The 21,340-nt window shown below is 48.3% G+C and overlaps 1 protein-coding gene across 4 annotated transcripts in view; it reads right to left on the bottom strand.

Moving 5' to 3' along the window:
- Positions 1-21,340, bottom strand: part of EGFR (epidermal growth factor receptor) — a 158,914-nt gene that overhangs the window by 9,304 nt on the left and 128,270 nt on the right. For all 4 annotated transcript variants that reach the window (XM_033088188.1, XM_033088189.1, XM_033088190.1 and 1 more), the window contains exons 16-22: positions 19,234-19,272; positions 17,015-17,156; positions 16,025-16,147; positions 15,013-15,111; positions 9,833-10,018; positions 2,750-2,905; positions 1,838-1,913 (exon numbers count right to left, since the gene is read on the bottom strand). In XM_033088188.1, coding sequence (XP_032944079.1) covers positions 1,838-1,913; positions 2,750-2,905; positions 9,833-10,018; positions 15,013-15,111; positions 16,025-16,147; positions 17,015-17,156; positions 19,234-19,272 — 821 coding nt within the window. The remainder of the gene's footprint in view (positions 1-1,837; positions 1,914-2,749; positions 2,906-9,832; positions 10,019-15,012; positions 15,112-16,024; positions 16,148-17,014; positions 17,157-19,233; positions 19,273-21,340) is intronic.

Here is a 21,340-nt window from a genome sequence, read left to right as displayed (position 1 = left end):
AATTTAGTAAACTATTTTGCCTTGACTGGGGACTGGAGGGTGAAGAAACAGGGGATGGTTTTTAAACTAAAAGTTCAGGCTCCTGATTTAACAATTCTAGTGCACAGCAGATTATTATCACTGACAACACACTTTACACCGAAATGAAAAACACGCAGCCACGACCGCGACGCTGACTTTCTGATGCTGGCTGTAATCTTTCAAAGGGACTAAGTCACTGAATTGGAGAGAGTTGTCATTTCCTTGACAAATGTGGGCCAAGTGCGAACTGTGGGTTGGCACAGGCTGGCCAGAGCACCAGGAGGGGGGCAAGGGGAGGGCAGAACATTGGACAGTGGAAAAGCCGTAGGAGCCAGGGCACTCCCGGGCTTATCGATACTGGCCAGGAGTTCAGAGTTTATTTGGGACACACTTGGAAACCAAAGAAGGATGATCAGCGGAGAAGGAAAAGTCTGCTAGGGTTAAAAATATTTTTTCCTCGTTGTCTGGAGACTAGATGAGAGTGTGCAAAACAGGAAGACAGAAGACCCTTTAGCAGCCCTTGCTGTGGGGTCACTGAGGGAGAGAGATGGCTTGGGCTACTGCCATGACAAGAAGTGACGCTGGGCAGGTCAGAAGTGGGGCAAAAAGCACGTCTTTCCACCCATGTTGGGGGGTAGACATATCTTGAAAGTGACTGAAAATAAGAAGGCATCAGAACAGTGTTATTTTCTTATCTTGCTCATTAATTGCAGACAGCTCAGCTCACAGGTAGGTACATGTAAAAATTCGATCATTCATTCACAAAGATCTCTGCCCTTGTAAAATTTGATTCTAAAGAGGTAAACAAAGACCCATGAAATTAACAAAAAGAACAAAAACATGTGGAATGTTAGGAAGTTAACAGTTCTGTGAAAAAAATATTAAATGGACAACATCCTAAATGATGTTGTTTTTGTGATAATGACTAAATTCCTCTTGGAAATGCCTTTCAACATTGCTCTCCCCACATACACATTTCTGTGGGGGTGGGGGGACCCTTCCTTTTTACCCCTGTTGCTTTAATAGCTGGGGATAGGCTGATATGTCACAATTAAACATAGTACGGAAGGTTTGCAGGCTTTCAGCAGATGGCTGGATGACATGTGAGGACACTTGGACAGCAGTGAAATTGTGTTAGTGACACTTTCTTAAAAGACCAGGCCCTTGTAGACTCAGGAACTCCTTCGTACAAAGGCCGCGAGGCCAGATGGTGAAAGGCGTGCTGGGAGCAGGGAAGCTCCTCAGAGGATGGGGCTCAGGCTTGCACAGGGGACGGTGGGATTTGGCACAGGAATTAGAAGCAGACCCTGAGGAGCTGGTCCTTACTGGTGCTGGAAGCAGTCACCACTTGCCTTTCCTTACTGTGCTCCCACAGACACATCCTCACCGTGCATTTCTGTTAAGCCATTCTCAGCCCCTGAGTTCGTCCATCACAGAACCTCGTTTCTCTACTGGAAACGCTTCCCCACGAAAACTCATTTGTCATCTCCCTTTGGTTGACTTCAAATTCATGGCAAGAGGTCGAGTTTGGTTTGATTTTGCAGGCACAGGCATTTCCTAAGTTCAAGTTCTCTCTCCCCCGCTATCCCCTCTTGACAAGTTCACTCACCTCCAGTGATACTTACTGGGGCAGTTAGACTCAATTTCCTTTGTCGTGTTTTCTTAGTACAAAAGATAGACAGCAACTGTTACGTTATTATTAGTCATTGTCTTGGAAGAAAATACTTGGATGGCAGAGCATATAATGTAAGTCAACAAACAGTACAAGAGAACTTAGCCTCAGTACAAAGTCATTAGCACCAGGATTTTGACTCACCATAGCTCCAGACGTCACTTTGGTGGGTATAAATTCGGTGTAAAATGGATTCCAAAGCCATCCACTTGATAGGCACCTTGGGATGACGAGAGATAAAGTAATAAGACAGCTATTAGCTTCCCTCTGTTGAAAAACATTAAACCACGCTGGAACAAATTGCAAGTGACAAACGTGGGGAAGCCAGGCCACCGCCTCCCCCACCCCCCAGGCCTAGTCCTCGCCCAGCAGGCTGAGAGCAGGGCTGTTCTGTTAGGCTCCAGACTTGGCATCTGTGTGCGGTCTGGTGAGCTGGGCGCACATCCTGGCAGCTGGGGGCTCTGGTCGTGCCCTGTGGTCCTATCCACCCCGCGTTTGTGGGTGTTTGCTGGGGCCAGCTGCTTGGAGCCACGCAGGCTAGAGTGAGACATGTAAGTGGGGTACAGCCGATCCAGAATATTCCAGAGGGCCTGAGAGAACTGTGGCCCTCCCTGCTGGGGGAGAGTCCGGTGGAGAGCCGCCAAACCTGTCTGAGAGGGGGAGCCCACCCCACTGCTGCCTGTGCCAGGCATGAGTCACAGACACCCTTGGGAGCTCCCGGAACTTGGGAGCTTTCTGTAGTTCTGAGATGTCCTCAACAGCAGTGTGCCACCAAATCAGCTGTGACATTCCCCAGCTGTTCTTCCAAAGGGTGCTTTATCCTGCAGGGAGGTTGAAAGCCACCCTTGGCTAGCCTGGAGAGGGAGCTGAACTCCTGTGTACTGCCGCTGGCCTCTGCATGCGACAGAAATGACAGACCCCTCCCCCGCCCCCAGCAAATCCTGCTCCCAAAGCCGCTCCGGCGAGGACAGAAGACCTCGCTAACCCAGAAGGTCCCCGACATCATTTAGCTTGCTGGCGGGAAAACGCTGGCTGGCCTACAAGCCTGCCCCTCACCTTGCCTCCTTCCGCATGGTATTCCTTCTCCTCGGCACCCAGCAGCTTGGCCAACCCAAAGTCTGTGATCTTGACATGCTGTGGCGTCTTCACCAGGACATTCCTGGCTGCCAGGTCACGGTGCACCAAGCGCCGGTCCTCCAGGTAGTTCATGCCCTGCAAAAAGGGGCCATGCAGTGAGACCGTCACCCCGGGAGCACACACCCGGGTTTGGGCTGAGGGGGATGCATGCAGAGCTTCTCTGTGTCAGGGACCATTGGAGCCCATCTCCGTCCTTCCCGTGGTGGACACAGGAACTGGTACCTGGTAAACGTGAGTAACTGTCTACTGAATGGATATAAAGGCAAATGAAATAGGACATCACCAGCTGCTGCTTTGTTCACTTTTCTCCATCCAGTTACTCGAGTTTCAAACCCAGATGAACCACGTAGAAGAGCACAGTGACAGCAAGAGCTCCGCCTTCAGGCTGAGACCGGGCTCCTCACCTTCCCTGCACTTGGCCAAGCTGTGTGCTTCTCTGTGAAGTGGCGGCACTCTCTCCCCAGCGATTTGTGTCCAGTGCTATTTTCTCTCTCTTTTTAAAACTGAAACCACATGGCTATTGCTTTTGCTTCAAAGTGCCCTTCCCCTCTCCCTTTCTGGTGGCCTCCATAATTCTGTTGTAGTCAGAATTGCTGTTGTAAGAGAAAGAATGGAAAGAATGGAAGGAAGGAAGGAAGGAAGGAAGGAGGGAAGGAAAGAAGGAGGAAAGAAGAAGGAAGGAAGGAATGAACGGAGGAACAAAGGAGGAAGGAAGAAAAGGGAGGAAGGAAGGAGGAAGTAGGGAGGAAGGAGTTAGGAAGGATGGAAGGAGAGAGGAAGGAAGGAGGGAAGAAAGAAGGAAGGGAGGATGGAATGAGGAAGGAATGAGGAAGGAAGGAAAGAAAGAAAGAAGGAAGGAAGGAAAGAAGGAAGGGTAGCTGAGAAGCACCTAACAGTGCCCAACACATAATGAATTGCTGGAAATACTACCCCTGAACCCCAGCCCTTGCCCACGGTGACTTTGTCACATGCACTTCCTTCCTGCTGGCAGGCAGGGTCACTTCTGACCCAGCTGTGCCAAGCTCCCTTATACCCTGCCGAGCTCCAACCTGCTGACATGAGTAGGCAGCCCTCCCCTCTGCCCCCGTGTCTTATAGAAGAGTAAGGCTTCTATGTAGTAATGCAGGGGCCCTGGGGGTAAGCTCTGCAGAGGTTGTTGGATTCTCTCCCACCTACCAGCAAAGGCACCTCTCCTCTCTCCAGTCAGGAGGGGGCGCTACTTCCAACGTGCTTTGGAGCTGACACTCATGAACTCTCCAGTAAAGAGTAGGCACCACAGGGATGCTTCCTGAAGTGCATGCAATGCAAACAAATGGGTTTAGCCAACTCTCTTTTACTCTCTAGGTTGCTTGCAGCTGTGGAGGGAATCTCCATTTTAATGCAAAGGCAGGGATGAAATCCTCCCCCCCAACCCCAAATTTTCTGGCAAATGTTTTGCTTCCTTTTGCATAGGTATTAGGTGAAAATGACTAGCTTGTCATATCAGAGTGAAATTAAAATTTTTTTTCTTTCTAGAGCAAAACTAGCCATCACAGGAAAAGTAGAATCTTATGAAAACGCTACCAGGAATTAGTCTTTGTGGGCTACTTTTGAGGCCTTTCGTGTTTGTCTTTTCTTGGAAAAGAAGAAGTGATTGTTTCCCAGGTCTCCCTTCTCCCTTGTATTATCTAGAAAGCTCCTGAATTAACGCTGAAGATGCTGTTTGATGTAAGTGGTTCCCTGTCTAAGACTTCTCAGGTGCTGGGGGTTGGGGGGCAGGTTAGCGTGGCTCACGCGTGCTGAAGAGGACGTTAGCAGGGTCTTCTCTGGGGCAGCACTCGTAAGTTAGGAACCATAATGCATGGATGATGTGTGAAGAGGCCGAGGGAAGGACGAGCGGACAAAACGCTTCCAAACAGGACAATCTTGCTACTCCCCGTCACCTCTTGTACCGGGGGCTCGTTTCTTCAGCTTCAGTCTCCCCTTTGATTCCTGGGCCCCCAAGACTGTGTTCTGCGCGGGGTCCCCCGTGTCTTATAGAAGAGTAAGGCTTCTATGTAGTAAATACGATGTGCTCTTCCCCATTCCAGAAGGATGAATTATGCTTGGCGTCCTGCCTGGTTAGACCAACGTCTGTACCCCAGGCTCTCTCTGTATTATCTCAGTGTCCTCTCTCTCCCCACCCCCTGGCTTTCTTTCTTCCCTTCCACCCTCTGTCTCTGTCATTCCTTGCTCCATCACAGACTTCCTGAAGACGTCCTCTGAGGTAGGTATTGTGTAGGTGTTGCAAGACACATAGCAATAATCACACCTAAGTCCCCATGCACAGGAAATAGCCACCCTTTCCGTCCCTCTCCCTTTATTTAAAATTCTTGTCTTTTGTGAGTTCATTAAGTGCACAAAGAAAACCTCAGAGGGCATTTCCAGCTTCCTTTAACTGTCATCACCAACGCTCGTTTTGCCTCTTTAGAGGCCTCACAGAGAACCCGGTACACCGGACACATGTTTATAAAAGTTTGTTGAAGGATGAATGAATCAATGATAATGGCAGCTACAGTCGGGAACCCGATGATGTCAGGCATTTCAAACACATCTGTGCAGAAGCTTCCAGAAGGCGCTGGCAGTCCTGGCAGCTTCATGACTGCCCTGACAGCCGACCCAGAGAGCCCAGGGGCGGGGATGGTGCTTCACAGACCAAGTCCTGAATCCCAAGACCACCATCCGGACCGAGTCCTGAATTTCCTGCTGGGGCCTCCAACTGCCACTCGCCTGCTGGCCCAAAGGCTGCTTGGGATGGAAAGAAACAAGACACAAAACTAACCCGCAGCCCTTGGCCCTGTGCTTCCCAGGGAGTCCCTGTCTCCGTGTAAATCTAGTAAATGGAACTGAGCTCCACCCCGACTCCCACACACCGCACTGGTCTTTAAAGGACTAGAGCTACTGAACGAATTGGGATGTTTTCTCAGAACACCAGTCTTTACAGCAGGCCTGGGAAAGGGGAGGAAAGGGCCGTGTACACATGCTGGAGCACACAGCTAATCAGCCAGAGGGGCTTAAATCAGAGACATTTGGGATGAGGAGATTAGAAACATTTGAACTTAGATAAAACTCCATTCATCCGTCTCTGTCCCACACTACAGAAGCAGTTTGAAAGGCCATCTGCATGCCCAGCAGAGTTATATTTTAACCAGTCACCAAAGATAAGAGTCATGATATTGCTCATGAACTCTCAGAATCTAAACAGAGACACCACAGGAAGCACTATCAGCAGAGCCTCGGGGGGCCTTTTAGGAATCTCATTTCCTGGTTCTTCCCCGAGATCCCCACTTCAATTTAGTCCCACGTGTTTTTGTTGTTGTTCATTACTACAGGGCAGTGAGGACAAATTGTGAAGTAATGAGGATAAGGGGAATTTGACGAGCCAACCTGAAGCCTCAGCACACAGTAGGAGAGCACAGGGACACGCTTCACAACACACAGTAGGAGAGCACAGGGACACGCTTCACACCGCACAGTAGGAGAGCACAGGGACACGCTTCACAATGCACAGTAGGAGAGCACAGGGACACGCTTCACACCATCTGAAAGATTTTTCTGGCACAACACCAGCAGAACAAGGAAGAACTGGGGGTGGCTGGGTTTGACCCTGACATACTGTTTTCCCAGTGGCTGCCTCATCCTACCTCCTTGGGAGGAGTCCAGAGTGAGAGGCTGAGATGAGATCCTCTTTGTTTTATTTCATAAACCACCACGTGGCAAAGTCCAGGCACTCACAGACTTAGTGAATATGGAAAGGGCAGAAAGTGGGAAGTGGAGAGGTTGGCAGATGGCGAAACGCTGGCGAAATCAAGTCAAAGTACGGCTTCCCCACCCCGGAGCCCCTGCCCTCGGCAGAGGCAGAAAAGTGTCAGAGATTCTCTTCCAGACAGAGATTGTGCGGCACTAACATCCTACCGTGTAGGGCAGAGGACCGCCCGGCTCACTGGACAGTGGGCTCCACCCTGAGCCATGACGTCAAGTGCTGGTAACGAGCATGGACTGGGGGACAAGGCTGCCTGGGGTCAAATCGTCATTTTGTTACTTACTAGCTTGAGACCTTGGCAAGTTATAAAAACCCATGCCTCTCTTTTCCCACAGTAAAACGTACTTCAAACTGAATCCTTTGAAGTAAAAATTGTTTTGAAGTTTATCTTTACTAAGTTTTATCTCATAGATTGAACTAAGCGTAATTTGGTGCTTTTAAAGTTGTGGTGGGAGAATGATGCCCGTATATAAATTTCTTCCTGAGACCATCTCCCTCCCCTGTCAGCTATCTTCAAATCTCACCAGCGGCTGCTCCCAAGGATCTTAAACTTGTATCATTTGTCTGAAAACTCAATTCGGTGAGATCTTAATCTGGGTTAGGTGATAAGAACGCTCCGTTGTTCAAAAGGGCTGGGAACGGGTTAGCTTAATCAGTCTAGGTGGCTTTATTTATGGTGGGACTTTGCAGTAACCTCCACGGGGATACTCTAAGGGGAAGATGTGTGGCACAGCAACAGTGGTTTCCAGACTGAAGTGATGACAGGACCCTTTGGTTTGGGACACTTTATTATATTACTGTGCCTTGTAATATATTCGGGGGTTTACAGGCTGGCTTATATAGCCAGAAAGAATGGATATGCTTTCTGGAGCAACTAAGTTACTCCCAGAAGGTGACAGTCACCCATGATCTTATGAGCCAGCAGTGTAGGAAACTGTGTGTGGTCTTTCTGAGTGGTAGGCAGGTGATGTCTGCCTAAGGTCCTGAGTTTGGTGTTTTATATGGAGAACAGAATCCATCTTCACCATTTATGGCAAGGGGGTATGGCTTCCTTCTGGCTCTCCCAATCCCATCTAGATTTCCTCCCTCGGCCACTTCCACCTTTTTTCTTTTTCCTTTTGCCTGGGTGATATAATTTTATTTGTCCTCTTAGCAGTTTAGCCCAGACAATAAACTTGCATGACAGTGGCCAGCTTTCCCTCAATATTTAGAAAACTTCCCAAGATAGCCCATGCCTTGAGAATCAACACAGGACATTTAGAAGTCAATAAATCCCACTTTGAAAAGGCCAGGAGTTTAGTTTCTGGTCAGCCACTAAGTGTTTCTGGGTAGTTTCACTTCAAACTTTTACAAAGAAAATTGTTTAATACTTAGATAAATAGTCACTAAACCAAAAGCAAACTTCTCTCTTTGCAGCTGAGGAAGCCATTATTTTCGTTTCCCTCCAGGGACCACAGCTATTGAAATACAGTAGAATAAGGTGTCTCTTATGCATTAGAAAGCAATTTGTCAGACAAAGAGCTAACAGCCACCGTGTGAAAGGACTTCAACTCAAAGAAAGCTAAACCAAGTACAAGAGGCAGAACAGTGGATTTAAATAAGAGGTTGAAATTGTGAGTAATATATGGAGGCCTCTGCTGGAAAACTTCCAGGCCCGGGAAACTCCACTCAGGAACAGTGGTCAGTGGGTGCTACGTGAATAGTGTTCCCTCTCCCCAGCCTCCACCCAATTTCATGTCTACCTGGAACTTCAGAATGTGACCCTTATTTGGACAGAAGGCTCTGTTGTGGGAAGCCATCACACCTGGGGTCATTTGTTATGGCAGCCGTAGAAAACGAACAGTCGCACACAGAAACAAGAAGCATTTTCATGAAGCCAGGGCCTCTGAGATACACACGCCGCCTTCCAGGACCATTATCTAGTAATGACGATGTAAAGCCTCTGTTCTGTGAGCCAGGGTCTGGCCGTGAGTGTGGCAAGCACACCAGGTGACTGTGGTGGTCAGAGAAGGAGCGGTCTCCACTTCCTGGGGCGCTGGGAGCCCCCAGTGGCTGCAGCTGAGAAGTGGACACCAGATGGCCCTGGAATGGCGCCGTGCCCTGTCTGCTTCTCCTGCTGCTTAGCCAACCTGGCCCAGAAGCTCGGTGTCACGAGGGGAGCCTGCCTCACCCAGGTCATGGCTCCTGGCAACAGCCCATCTTGTGGCATCACGGGCAGCTACCAGTGGAGCAGTGCCCAAAATACGTTTGTGTTTCTCATAGAAGTCACCTGCCACATCTGGTGGCAGTTGAGTGAGCAAGTTGAGAGCACCCTCAGGAGTAATTGTGCAGGACCGACTGCCATTTTCTCGACCAGGGCTGACGTGAGAAATGAGGAATTGGATGAGGCCAGGTGGATGGTTTCCTCCCTGGCACACCCCTGCACACCCCGCCCTATTGTCTGAGGGTGACGAAGTGGAATGATTGCCTTAGACTCAGAGAGGGGTCCCTCCCACAAATTCCTCACGTTCAACTGAGTACAATGTACGTCCATGGTCAGAAGGACATAGAATTAAAAGTGAGTTGGGTTGCAAATAACTGAGGCAGAGGAAGGTTTCAGATAAAGGTAAGAGTCCTGAGGCCACCTGAGCAGCTAAGTACCTGCCTCTTTGTTCTGTTCTTGTCCTCAGGGCACGGGTGGGGCCACCCGGCCAATGCCTACACTGCCAGCTCCTCCCTCGCTCTGGGTCAAACCCCAGTGAAGCAGCAGAAGCATTTCTCAGTCCTCCTGTAACCTACACAGTAGGCCTTACCCCCAGCACCTGCCCCGCCACTCAGCCATGCTGTCACCTGTGTCCTCCAGGCTCAGCCTTGTTTGCTTGCCTTGTTATCAAGTCCCTACTGGGTGACTCTACCACAAATCACCACAGTATTCAACAGAAAGTGCACCAGAAAATAAGAACACTCACGTCGAACCAGGCTGAGCATTCAACAAAGAGAAAGCTGTTCAAAGGTAGCAGAAGAATTAGATTTTCCTCGTGCAGTGGGACTGGCACTGCATCCATGCAAAGGACAATCAATTCGATTTCTTCCAAAAGGAAGTGGGGCGCTCACTAATGACCGTATGGTCCCGGGAGGTGGGCGGTGGGGGAGCAGCTGTGTGTCCTGTTTGGTGGGACGCCCAGGGCTGGCCACCTACTCGGTGCCACCCCACGGGCTGGGCTCCCGGCCAGTCCACTGACCTTGGCGATCTGCACACACCAGTTGAGCAGGTACTGGGAACCAATATTGTCCTTGTGTTCACGGACGTAGTCCAGGAGGCATCCAAAGGGCATGAGCTGTGTGATGAGCTGGACCGTGGATGTCAGGCAGATGCCGAGCAGACGGCACACGTGAGGGTTGTCCACACTGGCCATCACATAGGCTTCCTACACGGAGGAGAGCACAGGGAGCCGTCAGAAGGCTAGAGGGACAGGCAGGCAGACCCCTTTCCAGGTGAAGAAGCGTGAACATGATTTTGAATTTCAAAATGTGTACCTGTGCAGGACAAGCCAGCCCACTTCTAGTGCCATGGCTGTTCCCACAGGACCTGTTGCATGTCAGGCTGTGGAATGACCAGGCATTTGGCGAAGCTGGCGCCTTCCTGGGTGCACGCAGGGAGCCCCCATGCGCAGGGAACCCCAGGCAGCATCCACCACTGGCGCATGTTGGTTGAGAAAGAGCCCTGACGTCTCTAAGCCTGGGCATTGCTGATGTGTTTCTTATGAAGACCTCCACCTCAGCGCTAAAGATGCCGCTGTTTCAAATGTCATCTGGGTCCCCACACCCTGGATGAGGACTCACCCACTGAGTCTGGAACCCCCATATAGGTACCGCAGAGACATGATCGTGGGGGTTCCAGGAGAGGTCACTGAGCTGGCAGGTGGCCGAGGGAGACCTCATGTCCGCAGAGCACTGCTCCTCGCTGTGCCCTGGGCACTGTGTGGTCCCAGGGCCACCTCTGTGAAGTGGACTAGAGATGCCCTTTTGGTGTAACCCGTTCAGGTTTTGACATGGACAGAGGGCGTTTCACGAACAGTGACGGAACTCAGTTGGCTGCCCAGGAGGCAGGTGCAAGACAGCGGATCTGTGCTGCTCCTGCCTCAGTCTTGGGATCCTAAAGCCATGCGGCTCTGCCAAAGGCACCCCGCCCCCACTGATTTGGCTGGCCGGCCAGCTGCCAAGGCAGGAGCCTTTGTTTCACACAGATCCATGAATATACGCTTTCTTTTAACCCTCCGCTGTTCTTGGGCAGAGGAAGCTGATTATTTACGACCGTGCCCACGAGGCCCTCCCTTCTGTCTGGCTGAGCATTAGAGAACCCTCCATTTCCACCCATAAATTCTTTCTCTTTTCCTTTACAAGACAAAGGGCAATGACTTTTTATTCGGGGTCCGCAAGAGAAAGGCCAGAGGCTCCCTTTTTACATCTCAGCTACTCCTGTGGTCGGAAGGGCAAGCTGGGCTGTCTTTGCAGAAGGGAAGGCACCAGCAGGGGGCGCTCTGAGACGTGGGGTGGAAGACCCCGGAAAGAGGCGGGGTGGACGACTCGTACACATCCCTAAACACATGCCTGATCACACCACTTTTCTGGCCTGAACCCTTCCCCTGGCCTCGCAGTTCCTGGGAAGCCTGGAGCCCTGGCGTTTGGACCCCTCCACCCACAGCACCCTGGGGTCATCAACCCTCCCGAAGGCCGTGCCCCGCCCACACCCCGGCCACGCCCACGGGAGGGCCATTGTCTGGAATGCCTGTCTACCCCCTCTTTCCTGGCTGACCCCTCTTCAGGCGAGCCTCCCCGACCCCCCCCCCCCCCCCCCAATCTGAGTTCTCCTGGCATTTTGCCGCTTTTCCTTGGGGGAGCAGGCTCAGCACTGCCCGGGAAATTGAAGTTAGAGATGAGGCTCCTTGGGCCACATCCGGGCCCACCGTGTGAGATGCAGAGAGGCGGGCCTGCGATCTGTTTGAAGAGTGCTGGGTCACCTGCACTTCAATATTTGCATGATTTGAAAAACATCCTTCCCCACCAAGCTCTTTGAGGAAAAGGACTGTCTCAGCTCCCAGCACATGCCCAGTTGCGCTTAAGCGCTGTATGGCAGTGACAAACGCTGCCATTTATCGCCTCGGTTTCCCCCACATGCAAACGCTCCTGTTGCGGCAGCAGCACGTGTGGTCCGCACTTTGGCAGGAGGGCCTGCTTCTTCCTTTCCTCATTCCAGCGGTGCCTGTCATCTACGTCGGCGCATAACGGCCTCAAACACTGTCAGGGCTGAACTACACTGAAATCATGCAAAGCCACAAATTCAAAGCAAAACCAGAGACCATGCCACTTCCGTTAACAACAACAACAAAAATCCTAGAGCTTTTAACTCTGGCTGCAGAACTTGTTGGGATGCTTTCCTGAGTGGTCAGGCGTTCCACTCTCAAGCAGAGTCTGCATTTCTTTTCTTTTATACTGTGAACATAATACCGCAACATTAAAGAGTAGATGTTTCATACTTATGGACACTCACACATCCCTTTGTCTTTGAGAAGGGCTAATTATAAAAACTTAGACCTGGAAAGGGCCTCTGAGTGCATTTCTTCTGAGGCCATTATTTGTCTAAAGAGGAAATCGAGGCCCAGTGAAGTGAGTGGCCGACCCGAGACCACATTTCCTCGTGTCACAGCGGGGCCCACAGGCGGGTCTCCTGTTGAGTGCTCTGGTTAAAGGTCCCCCAGAAAACTGCAGCCGTCACGGCACATACATAAATCTGTTTTGTATCCTCTTTCCACTGCCTGCCCTAAATTTAAACTGGAAAGTCCATGGAAAAATTAATAGGCCATGGGATTGCCAGAAAAAGCACAAATCACGTCTCTCCTCCGAGTCTGGGACGCTGTACAACCATAACACGAAGCAATCCTCTGGCTGTTCCTACTTTCTCAAGATCTGGTGGAGATTTGGAAACATATTGTGTTTATTTTAGAGGGGAGAAAAATCTGCAAACCAGAGCAGTTTGTGCAGCCCATCTGTTGTGGGTCCAGCGAGGAGCTGACCTGGACCCGGGAACAGGGGAATAGAGCAAGGGTGTGGGTGTCGGGCCACACAGAGGCTGGAGCCCTGCCAGGCCCCCGATCCCATTAAAATCTGATAGAGCAGCAGAACTAGGTCATCACTTCCGCCCCTCCCCCCCCGGCACAATGGGGACGCTGTCTAGTCCTGTGTCCTGATCAGTGTGCAGAGAAGTTAAACTCAGCTTTTGTTCTTAGCTGTTTATCTTGGAATCGCAAAGGTGCCCTGTGACCCACAGCAAGCATGCGTGGTATTCCACAACAATTTCTGAATTAGCCACCCCAACCAGGCGTGCAGACTGGCAGGCAAACCACGCTCAGAGACCCGCGAAGGTCGATGTCGGAGTCACATGGTAGGGGTATCTCTGAGGCTTGGTGACCTTGAAAGTCTAGTATTTTGTCTCTGTTGCCGAAATGCATTTAGGTTCCTTCCTTCTTGCTTGTCTTTCTCACCTGAACTATTTTACGTCAAGAATTGGGGAACAAAGATTCCACTAGGTTTTAAACTCCTTCATCAGAGGCATGGATCTAACCTTAAGCATAATGAGTAAGTGCCCTACATTTTTGAAACTTTACCAGGTAACTAAGCCAGCGATAGCAACTGAAGCCAGTGCTGGGTCTCAGTGCCTGACCTGCATGGGGATGGGTGTGTGGAACCATTTCCAAGTGCCCATGAGCATAGGAAAGGTACCAGACCTATGGGGCCTTTACTTTCTCTGTCTTCTACTTCTCTACCTCACAAAAACAGATTCCCTCCAATTTTAGGGATTTTGGGGGGCCTTTTTGGTGAAAACTATTTCCTTCTCAAAGCATAGCTATTGTCTTTAAAATTGCCCTTATTCTGCCTTGTAAATATTGTTGAAATTCACATTTCAAGATCATTTTGTGAAATTTATTAGAATGTCTTGAATGAATAGAAAATGAGTTAAATTAGCAAATTCTGCAGAGAGATTTTCTTTCTCACAGTAGAGGTGAGGGAGTTAGAGTTGTAAGGGAGGGGACTTCCCCCATGGCTTGTCCACTCTATTTCGCGTGGTTACGTTGATAGGAGCTGACATTCTATTAGTGGGACTTCACATTCATTTGCAAACCATTCAAATGAAAGTTAATTTTGTTTGATAAGTATATCATCAATGCGGGAGATATTCTCTTGCACTGTATTCATACGTCATGTCTCATTTAGAAGTGTACAGTGGGGGGTGGTGGCTTCCTTACTTCTAATAAAGGGAGGGAAGGCTGCCCAGAGAAACTGGAGTGGACAGCATTTGCCACTGAAAAGCTCATTGTATCCAAACACATTTAAATAAAGGTCCAGGTTGGCTCTGCTTACCATACATTCTGTGGGTTAGATGTAAGAGTGGGGAGTATCATTTTGGTCCTTCTTGGCTGTAAGGTGAACTGAATTTTCTAGATCTTTGAGTCAATAAAGGCAGTCATTTTCCTCTTCCTTTGACTCTTTCCCTAAGCCACCTCTGAGTGCCTTCACCTTCACCCTCCTGGCTTTGCGTTGGGACAAAAGCAAGAGTTTTCATCAGTGCACAGTGGGCAGAGGTCAGGGTCATGAAGCAAGGACCCTGGAGGGCTTGCCCACTGGATCTACCTGAGCACCGACATGAAGTGGGCTCTGCCAAGCTCCAGGATGGCCTCCTTGCAGCTGCCTCTTTCTGAGGGTGTGCAGCCCTTTTTGGCTAGTCAGGGTCCAGAGATGGTGGAGAAAGTTCAACAGAATCGAAAGTGAAAACATAACAATAATCTGTGGACCATTCCAAAACTTCGTCCATCAAGTAACAGTCAGCAGACCCTGGAGAAGAATGCTGAAATTGTGCTTGGGAGAAAGTACAGAAGGTGGGCCCATTTATAGAGTTTATAGAGCACCATATTGTTAATTCTAGGCACTTTTAAAAAGTCATTTGGAAGATAAGATAACTTGGTGGAGAAAAAGGAACATGAGTTTCAGAGTCAGAAGTGGTGATGGGCTGGAATCCCACCCAGCCATGTGAACATGAGCAAGTTTCTTTCTACCTCCATTTCTTCATCGAAAAAGTAGCGAGCATAATACCTACACCAGAGGATCACAAACCGGTAGTTGCCTAGCGATTGTCAGTTTCCATCCTTGTAGGAAACAGAATGGAAGAGGTCAGTCTTCTCTATAAGAGAAGGCTTGAGAGGAGCTCATACCAACTAGAGTTAGAAGGAAAAAAGGCACGAAAAGTGACCATTTAGAATGCGGCGATGAAAAAAGTCTAAAACCGAGCAACTTGCTACAGCCACGCGACCAAGTGGCTTCTGATACGCACACCTGTGGACAACTAGAGCACGAAGCAGAAACTCACATCGAGAATCTCCTTGTTGGCTTTTGGAGATGTGGCTTCTCTTAACTCCTTGATGGCCACAGGTATTTTAACCTTCTCGCCCTCTGGGATCCAGAGTCCCTGTGACCAAGAGAGAGGGAAGATATTAACTAGCAGTCATCGCACCAAGCAACATGTGACTTGTGAGCTGGATGGACTTTATTAGTGACACCATGCAGAAGGGCAAGGGACGAGGGGCACAGCTCTGCACTCCAAGGCCCTGGCCATGGGTGCTGGGAGTCATGCCGTCTCAGCAGCTCTTCAGCTGTCATGTTCCATGGATCAGAGTAGTTAGATTAAAAAAAAAGCACACCCTAAGTTCGCACCAGTGTGGGTCATTTCACCCAGAATTCTAAGATACCGGGTCTAGGTGTAACTGAATTAGACTTTACACAAAGAGTATCTACTGTGTTTCCCCCAAAATAAGACCAAACTGGATAATTAGGTCTAATGCGTCTTTTGGAACAAAAATTAATATAAGACCTGGTCTTATTTTACTATAATATACGAGTGAGTATAATATAATATAAAAGATTGGGTCTTACATTAATTTTTGCTTAAAAAGACGCATTAGAGCTGATTGTCTGGCTAAGTCTTATTTTCAGGGAAACTGGATAGGAAAAAACTATGTAAGAGGAAGCTGTTTTGACCTGGTCTTTATCTGGATACTGTCACGCAGTGATACGCAATTGTCCTTCAGACTCCATCTGTGCCACCCACCCCTCTAAAAGGTCAATGCCATCTTCCATAAAAATGTTTCTGTCTGTGTACCAGTCTCACAGGACCACTGATTTGTCACTGTGATTATAAAGATTTCCTCTTGACAACTTGGGAAAAGTGTTGGAATTTCCCAAACCCTCAGTGACACAAAGAGCAGATGAGGACAGGCAGACAGCAGCCAGCAGCTGAGGATGCTGGGTTCGCTCACCCAGACCTGAGGGGCCGCCAAGCCGAGTCCCCAGAAGCATCTGTGCCATGTCTCTGGCGGTCTCACCTTGTACACTGTACCGAATGCTCCAGAGCCCAGCACCTTGATCTTTTTGAATTCTGTTTCCTTCAAGATCCTCAGGAGAGCTTGGTTGGGAGCTTCTCCGCTGGGTGTAAGGGGCTCAACCAGCTGTGGAGACAATGAGGAAAAGTGATGCTCGCTCAGCCTCCGCGCTCCACACCCACGGGGAGGTGTGTGTCAGGTAGGTCCAGACACAGCCATGTGTGGTGGTGCTTGAGCACACAGAACCCGCCATGCTGACTCAGAAGGAGAAGCGGACCCCTTCTCTGAAGAGCTTCATAAAAGGAAGGACACACTTTTCAACACATGCAGTTTCTATTTCTCTTTCCTGGCCAATTATCTGAATTGAGAAGATTTTGAGATTGTGGTTATTTTGGTAGGCTGTTGGGTCCCCTAACACACAAGTGCCATTATGCTACGAGCTGCCATGGGCCTCCCCTCCCAGGACTCTGGCTTCCGACACACAGTACTGGACACAAGGGACGCCAGGTGAGGACCTGTTCAAGGGAGTCACAGTGTCAGTGATGACACCAGTCAGGAGCAGAGCTCAGAAAGGCACAGCCACTGGTGTGGACAATGGCATTTTCCAAAGTAACATCTTCTCAACCACAGCACCTTCCCAGGAACTCAACAGATACATCTGTTCACAAGGCTTTCTCCTGTACATACACATAGGTCCTGTCCTTTAAACAGGACTCCACACAGCTCTGTAACAATGTTGTGTGACTTATCCTGGAAATATTTGCATTTCACTGGATAGACGTACCAAAATGGAACTAATTGCTTATAACTGGATATTCAAAGATTCCTACTGGTTTTTCCATCACAAGAAATAAAGCACAATGATACAATCCCATATTTAAGACACAACATTTCAAATGGCAAGCCTGCACAGGAGTTCGTCTTCCTACCTGGGGGAGCTAGGGTTCCTGAAGGGGCGCTGGTGGGGCACGCGGGGCGCGGGTGCCTACTCACCTCTCTTTCCTGCAGAAGTCTGCGCAGCGTGCGCTTCCGGACAATGTGGCGCCTGCGCAGAAAGAGGCCAACCCCGAGTGCCACCACCACCACCAAGAAGAGGCCGCCTACAATCCCAATGGCGATGGATGGGATCGTGCGCCTGGAACGAGGTGGAGACACATAGGAAGAGTCAGGTTTGCTGAAAGATTTCATGACATTGGCATTTCCCAGATCTCCTGTCAATACACTGACATCATTTAAAAACTATCTCAGAAAGTGGAATTACGGTGCAGCTTCTAAAGGGAGAAAAGAGAGCTGACCAACAGTTGTAGGGCAGTGTTTCCAACTCCTGTCCTCACCCCCAGCGCCCGGCTTCTTTGCATTTTTAAAACTGAGCTACTGTCTGGACCTCTTCATGTGATGCTTATATTTTAATCTGTTGATCAAGAAAACACACACTTCAGAAAGTAACTCAGACTTCAGTAATGCTTTTCCTATGAATTTGTATGTATTCCCCCTCCGCCACCACGTCTCTCCATACATCACAAGCATAGCACTCCACACATGAGACATACATTGTCTACTGGCCAAGCTGGGTGAAGGGACCCTTTCATTAATGTTGAGACTCCTTGAAGGGTCCTTGGCTTTCAAGCTGGGACCATAGCCACATGAAATGCTTTATGAGTGAGCTCAGAGGAGGTTATAAAATGATAGGATTTTGCACAGAAAGCATCACTGTCATAGATAAGGGATGTCCCTAAGCAGCCTCAGACCTCTCATATGCACCCCTGATTTCAGGGACAGCAAAAACTCAAAACTCAGGTCCTGACGCTCACTGGGAGAAAGAATCATCTGAATTAATAGCTTCTGAATTGAGAATCTTTATAAAGTTATTATTTTTAAGTATCTATGCCGTTTGAGCTCCTGGCAAACTTCATCTTTTCAGGTAGAAATGTTAACAAATATCAAAGATTAATTAGTAACATCATTTGCATGTAAAAAATAGGCCATTGTCCTTACAACTTTCTCATAAGTGGGTCAAATGTACTTCATGAAAACAATATTTACAACACTTTCTTCTTAGTGAGTACAAAAGTCATCTCCTGCATCATACTATCTCACCAATAATGCAGTTGCAAGTAATGGAGTTTTACTATTTTGAGGGGAACACTGAAATACATAAGGAATAATTTGTTACAGAGTATGTGTTTCATGGGGAGCCATAGTAAGGGTGAGAGAAAGAAAGGTGAATGAAAAAAATAAAAGAATAAATATAACAACAGAAAAGGCCACTGACTGGTTCTAAGGTGGGGAAGTGATGGAAAATGTCACCATACAGATACTGACTGTGTAGTATGAGAAGGAGGAAAAAGTTTGCTGGTGTCCTCTTAGGCTTAGTGAAGAGGTAGGGATGGAAGGAAATCTTTACCTCTGAGAAACTGCCTTTTTTTGTCTTTAGGTTTCCCTGATAATTAGGAGGGTTCTGTTATCATGGCTAATTCTGGGGCAGAAGAGTCCGCTGACGTTGAGGGAAGGTTTCAGAGGGAAGGGATTCTGTAGACGTGACTAGAAATGGCAGCAGTACCTGGAAGTTTGGCTAATGTATGGGGATGTTAGGATGGCAAATAGGTGTCTTGTGTATAATTCAGATTCCTCTCTAGTCATTACTAATTGGTAATAACCACACTTTCCTGATAAGTCCAAATAGGAACCCCCATTTCGGGTTGTCTCAGTGCAGCGTTTCAAGCAACGATGGCAAATTGATCAGATTTGAAATGCTGAAGGAAGTTGTGTTTAGCAAAGGCTGTAAGGTGAGAAACTCCACCCCCCACCCCAAGCTGGAGCATTGTCATTGGACAGTAGTAAGGTCATTCAATCCAAGTTTGTGACAGGGCCAATTGGGTCAGTGAGGGAAAGAAAAGAAGCTAAAAGAGGGAAAGGAGCCAACACAACTGGCGTGGCCAAGGAAGTCAGGGGTGGGCTACACAGAAGTGTGGGGCACCGAGCACTGGGCACAGACGGGCACTCACACCCGCATCCGTGCCCCAGAGCAGGTCGGGGAGCCGGGTGGCCCCCATGGGTGGTGCCTGCTGGGACGCTCTCCATGCTGGCCCAGAGGAGAAGTAAGGACCTCACAAGGCGGAGGGCAGTCAGAAATGCCGGAAAGCATTTTCTTTGCCCAGCACAGGTGCGGTCTTTCCCGATAGGGTCCCTTAGACACAAACGGGAACACTTACTCATTCTCTATGCAGTCTTCAAGACCTGGCCCAGAGCAGCTGTAGGAATTGAAAGAGAAACACACACATTGTGATCATTCTCTTCTTTAGCGTTTTTTTCTTGGGAAAGTTACTGAACTGTCACACGAACAGACAGCATTTGTCTTAATGTGACTCCTGAGCACCTGGCAACATTTGCCAATGCACATGTCAACAGGAAAACAAAATACTCCCAGTAAATGGAAAAGGCCAACATTTCATGGCCTGGGCACAGAACAAACAGTGCATTTCAGAAGCAGTACATTCGGTAATGTTGTACAGTGAAGAGAACTAGGGACGTTTGCTAGACACGTCATCTGATCTGAAACATTTTCTATCGCATTCAAAGGGCTATGATCTCTACATTCCATTCATCTTGGTTCTGAGGATCTCGGCTCTTCCTCTTTTCCACGGAATCGGACTCTGCAGCTTCACCCCTGCAGTGCATTACGGGCCTTCATTCCCACACCAGACACACAGGCTTTTTCAGGCAGTGGGATACACAAACAGGTCTCGTTATTTCCCAATCTATTACCTCCTAGGAAAATCCAAATTGTCAAAGACAAAAAACATTCACTAGTGGATGACCGCTGATCAGATCTGACCCTACTGGAAATATGCCTTCTCTCTTGCCTTTTTTTCCCCTCCTCATAAGGCCTGGTGGGGATACTGTGCCAAGTGGGTACAAATGAAAATTGCAAATTTTGGACAAGATGCAGGGTTTTATGCGGCCTCTGAAAGTGCTGCTGGTAAACCACAGGGATTGCTAGCAAGAAGCTACTGACCAACAGGAAACTCAGAGGGAGAGATAGGCCAGTTTCCATAGGGAGAGATGACTGACCAGGCCGGTGACGGGGCAGGTGGTACAAGAGAGAAGCATCTGAGTATCAACAGATGAAGGGGTCCTTGGGAAAGCCTACGATGATGCCCTTGCATACTTTTGTGGAAATCGGTTATTGACTATCAAGCAAAAGAGGTTTCATGTTATAATTTAATTCTGTCAGGAAAATTATTTTTTATTCCTCCCCCCCCGACACACACTAGATTTATTCTCTTTGGTTACAGGTAATTAAAATAGGCAACATTTCATTTTACTTAGTTTAATTTATCGGGATAAAATTTTCAAAGAAAACTTCCCCCCACCACTTACTATGAGAATATGGTACTATTTAAAAACAGATTTGCTTCAGGTTTCCTTACTATTCTCTTGGGTAACCAGATCTGCCACAGTGGGAAGGGCACGGCTTTTAAAGCAGGCATGTGCCACGTCGGAATCTGAGCTCTGTCAGTACTGGCTAAGACGTTGTGATTACTGAACCTTTTTCAGTGCTCCTGTTACAAGACACATGGTGAAAGAAACGACCACTCTGAGAAATCAATGAGACAATGGATTTGATGATGTCTGCACATCACAAGTACACAAGAAATGTTTTCTTATTTTCCCTTACTCCTGTCAGCATTGCGCCGTATCTTAAAAATTAAATCCATTTCTATCATGTGATTCCTATGTAATTAATGACCTTGGGAGAAGTTACAGAGAGCGATAACACGATTACATACAACTCTATGTTCTTCTACCAACAAAAGGCTCAGAATAAAGAAGATAATCACGTATATGAAAGATCAAATACTGATGAAGCTCTACATGCCAAATGCAGAGCATCAGGATTTTATTTGAAACAAAAGGCGAAAGAGACAGCAATGGTGCAAGGAAATACGAGAGGAAAATCAACATTAACAGTTTTTATTTAAATCTCGAGTAAATCCCCTCTTTCTATATTTGGTAAACACTTTCTTAGACAAGATAAATTTACTGAGAATTCCAACTTCCCTTTCTGGCCCACCCCTGGCTGAGGCCCCGTGACATACATTCACAGAGACGCTAACAGGTATCTATGTTCACTTCCAAAAGGTACAAAAAGGGAGAAAGATACAACATTTATTTTATACAGCTAATACAATTGTTTGAGAGAATTGGCTCCAAAATGGCTTATTTTGGGGGGAATATGAAAAAAATAGGCTAAGTGAAAAACTAGCAAAACATAATTTACACCACTCCTTGTAGAGTTTGCAGATCAGTCAATATAAC

The sequence above is a fragment of the Rhinolophus ferrumequinum genome, chromosome 20 (genome assembly GCF_004115265.2).
Source record: "Rhinolophus ferrumequinum isolate MPI-CBG mRhiFer1 chromosome 20, mRhiFer1_v1.p, whole genome shotgun sequence".
Taxonomy (NCBI): Eukaryota; Metazoa; Chordata; class Mammalia; order Chiroptera; family Rhinolophidae; genus Rhinolophus; species Rhinolophus ferrumequinum.
The sequence above is the reverse complement of the archived record's forward strand: the minus strand, read 5'-3'. Positions and strand labels throughout refer to the sequence as shown.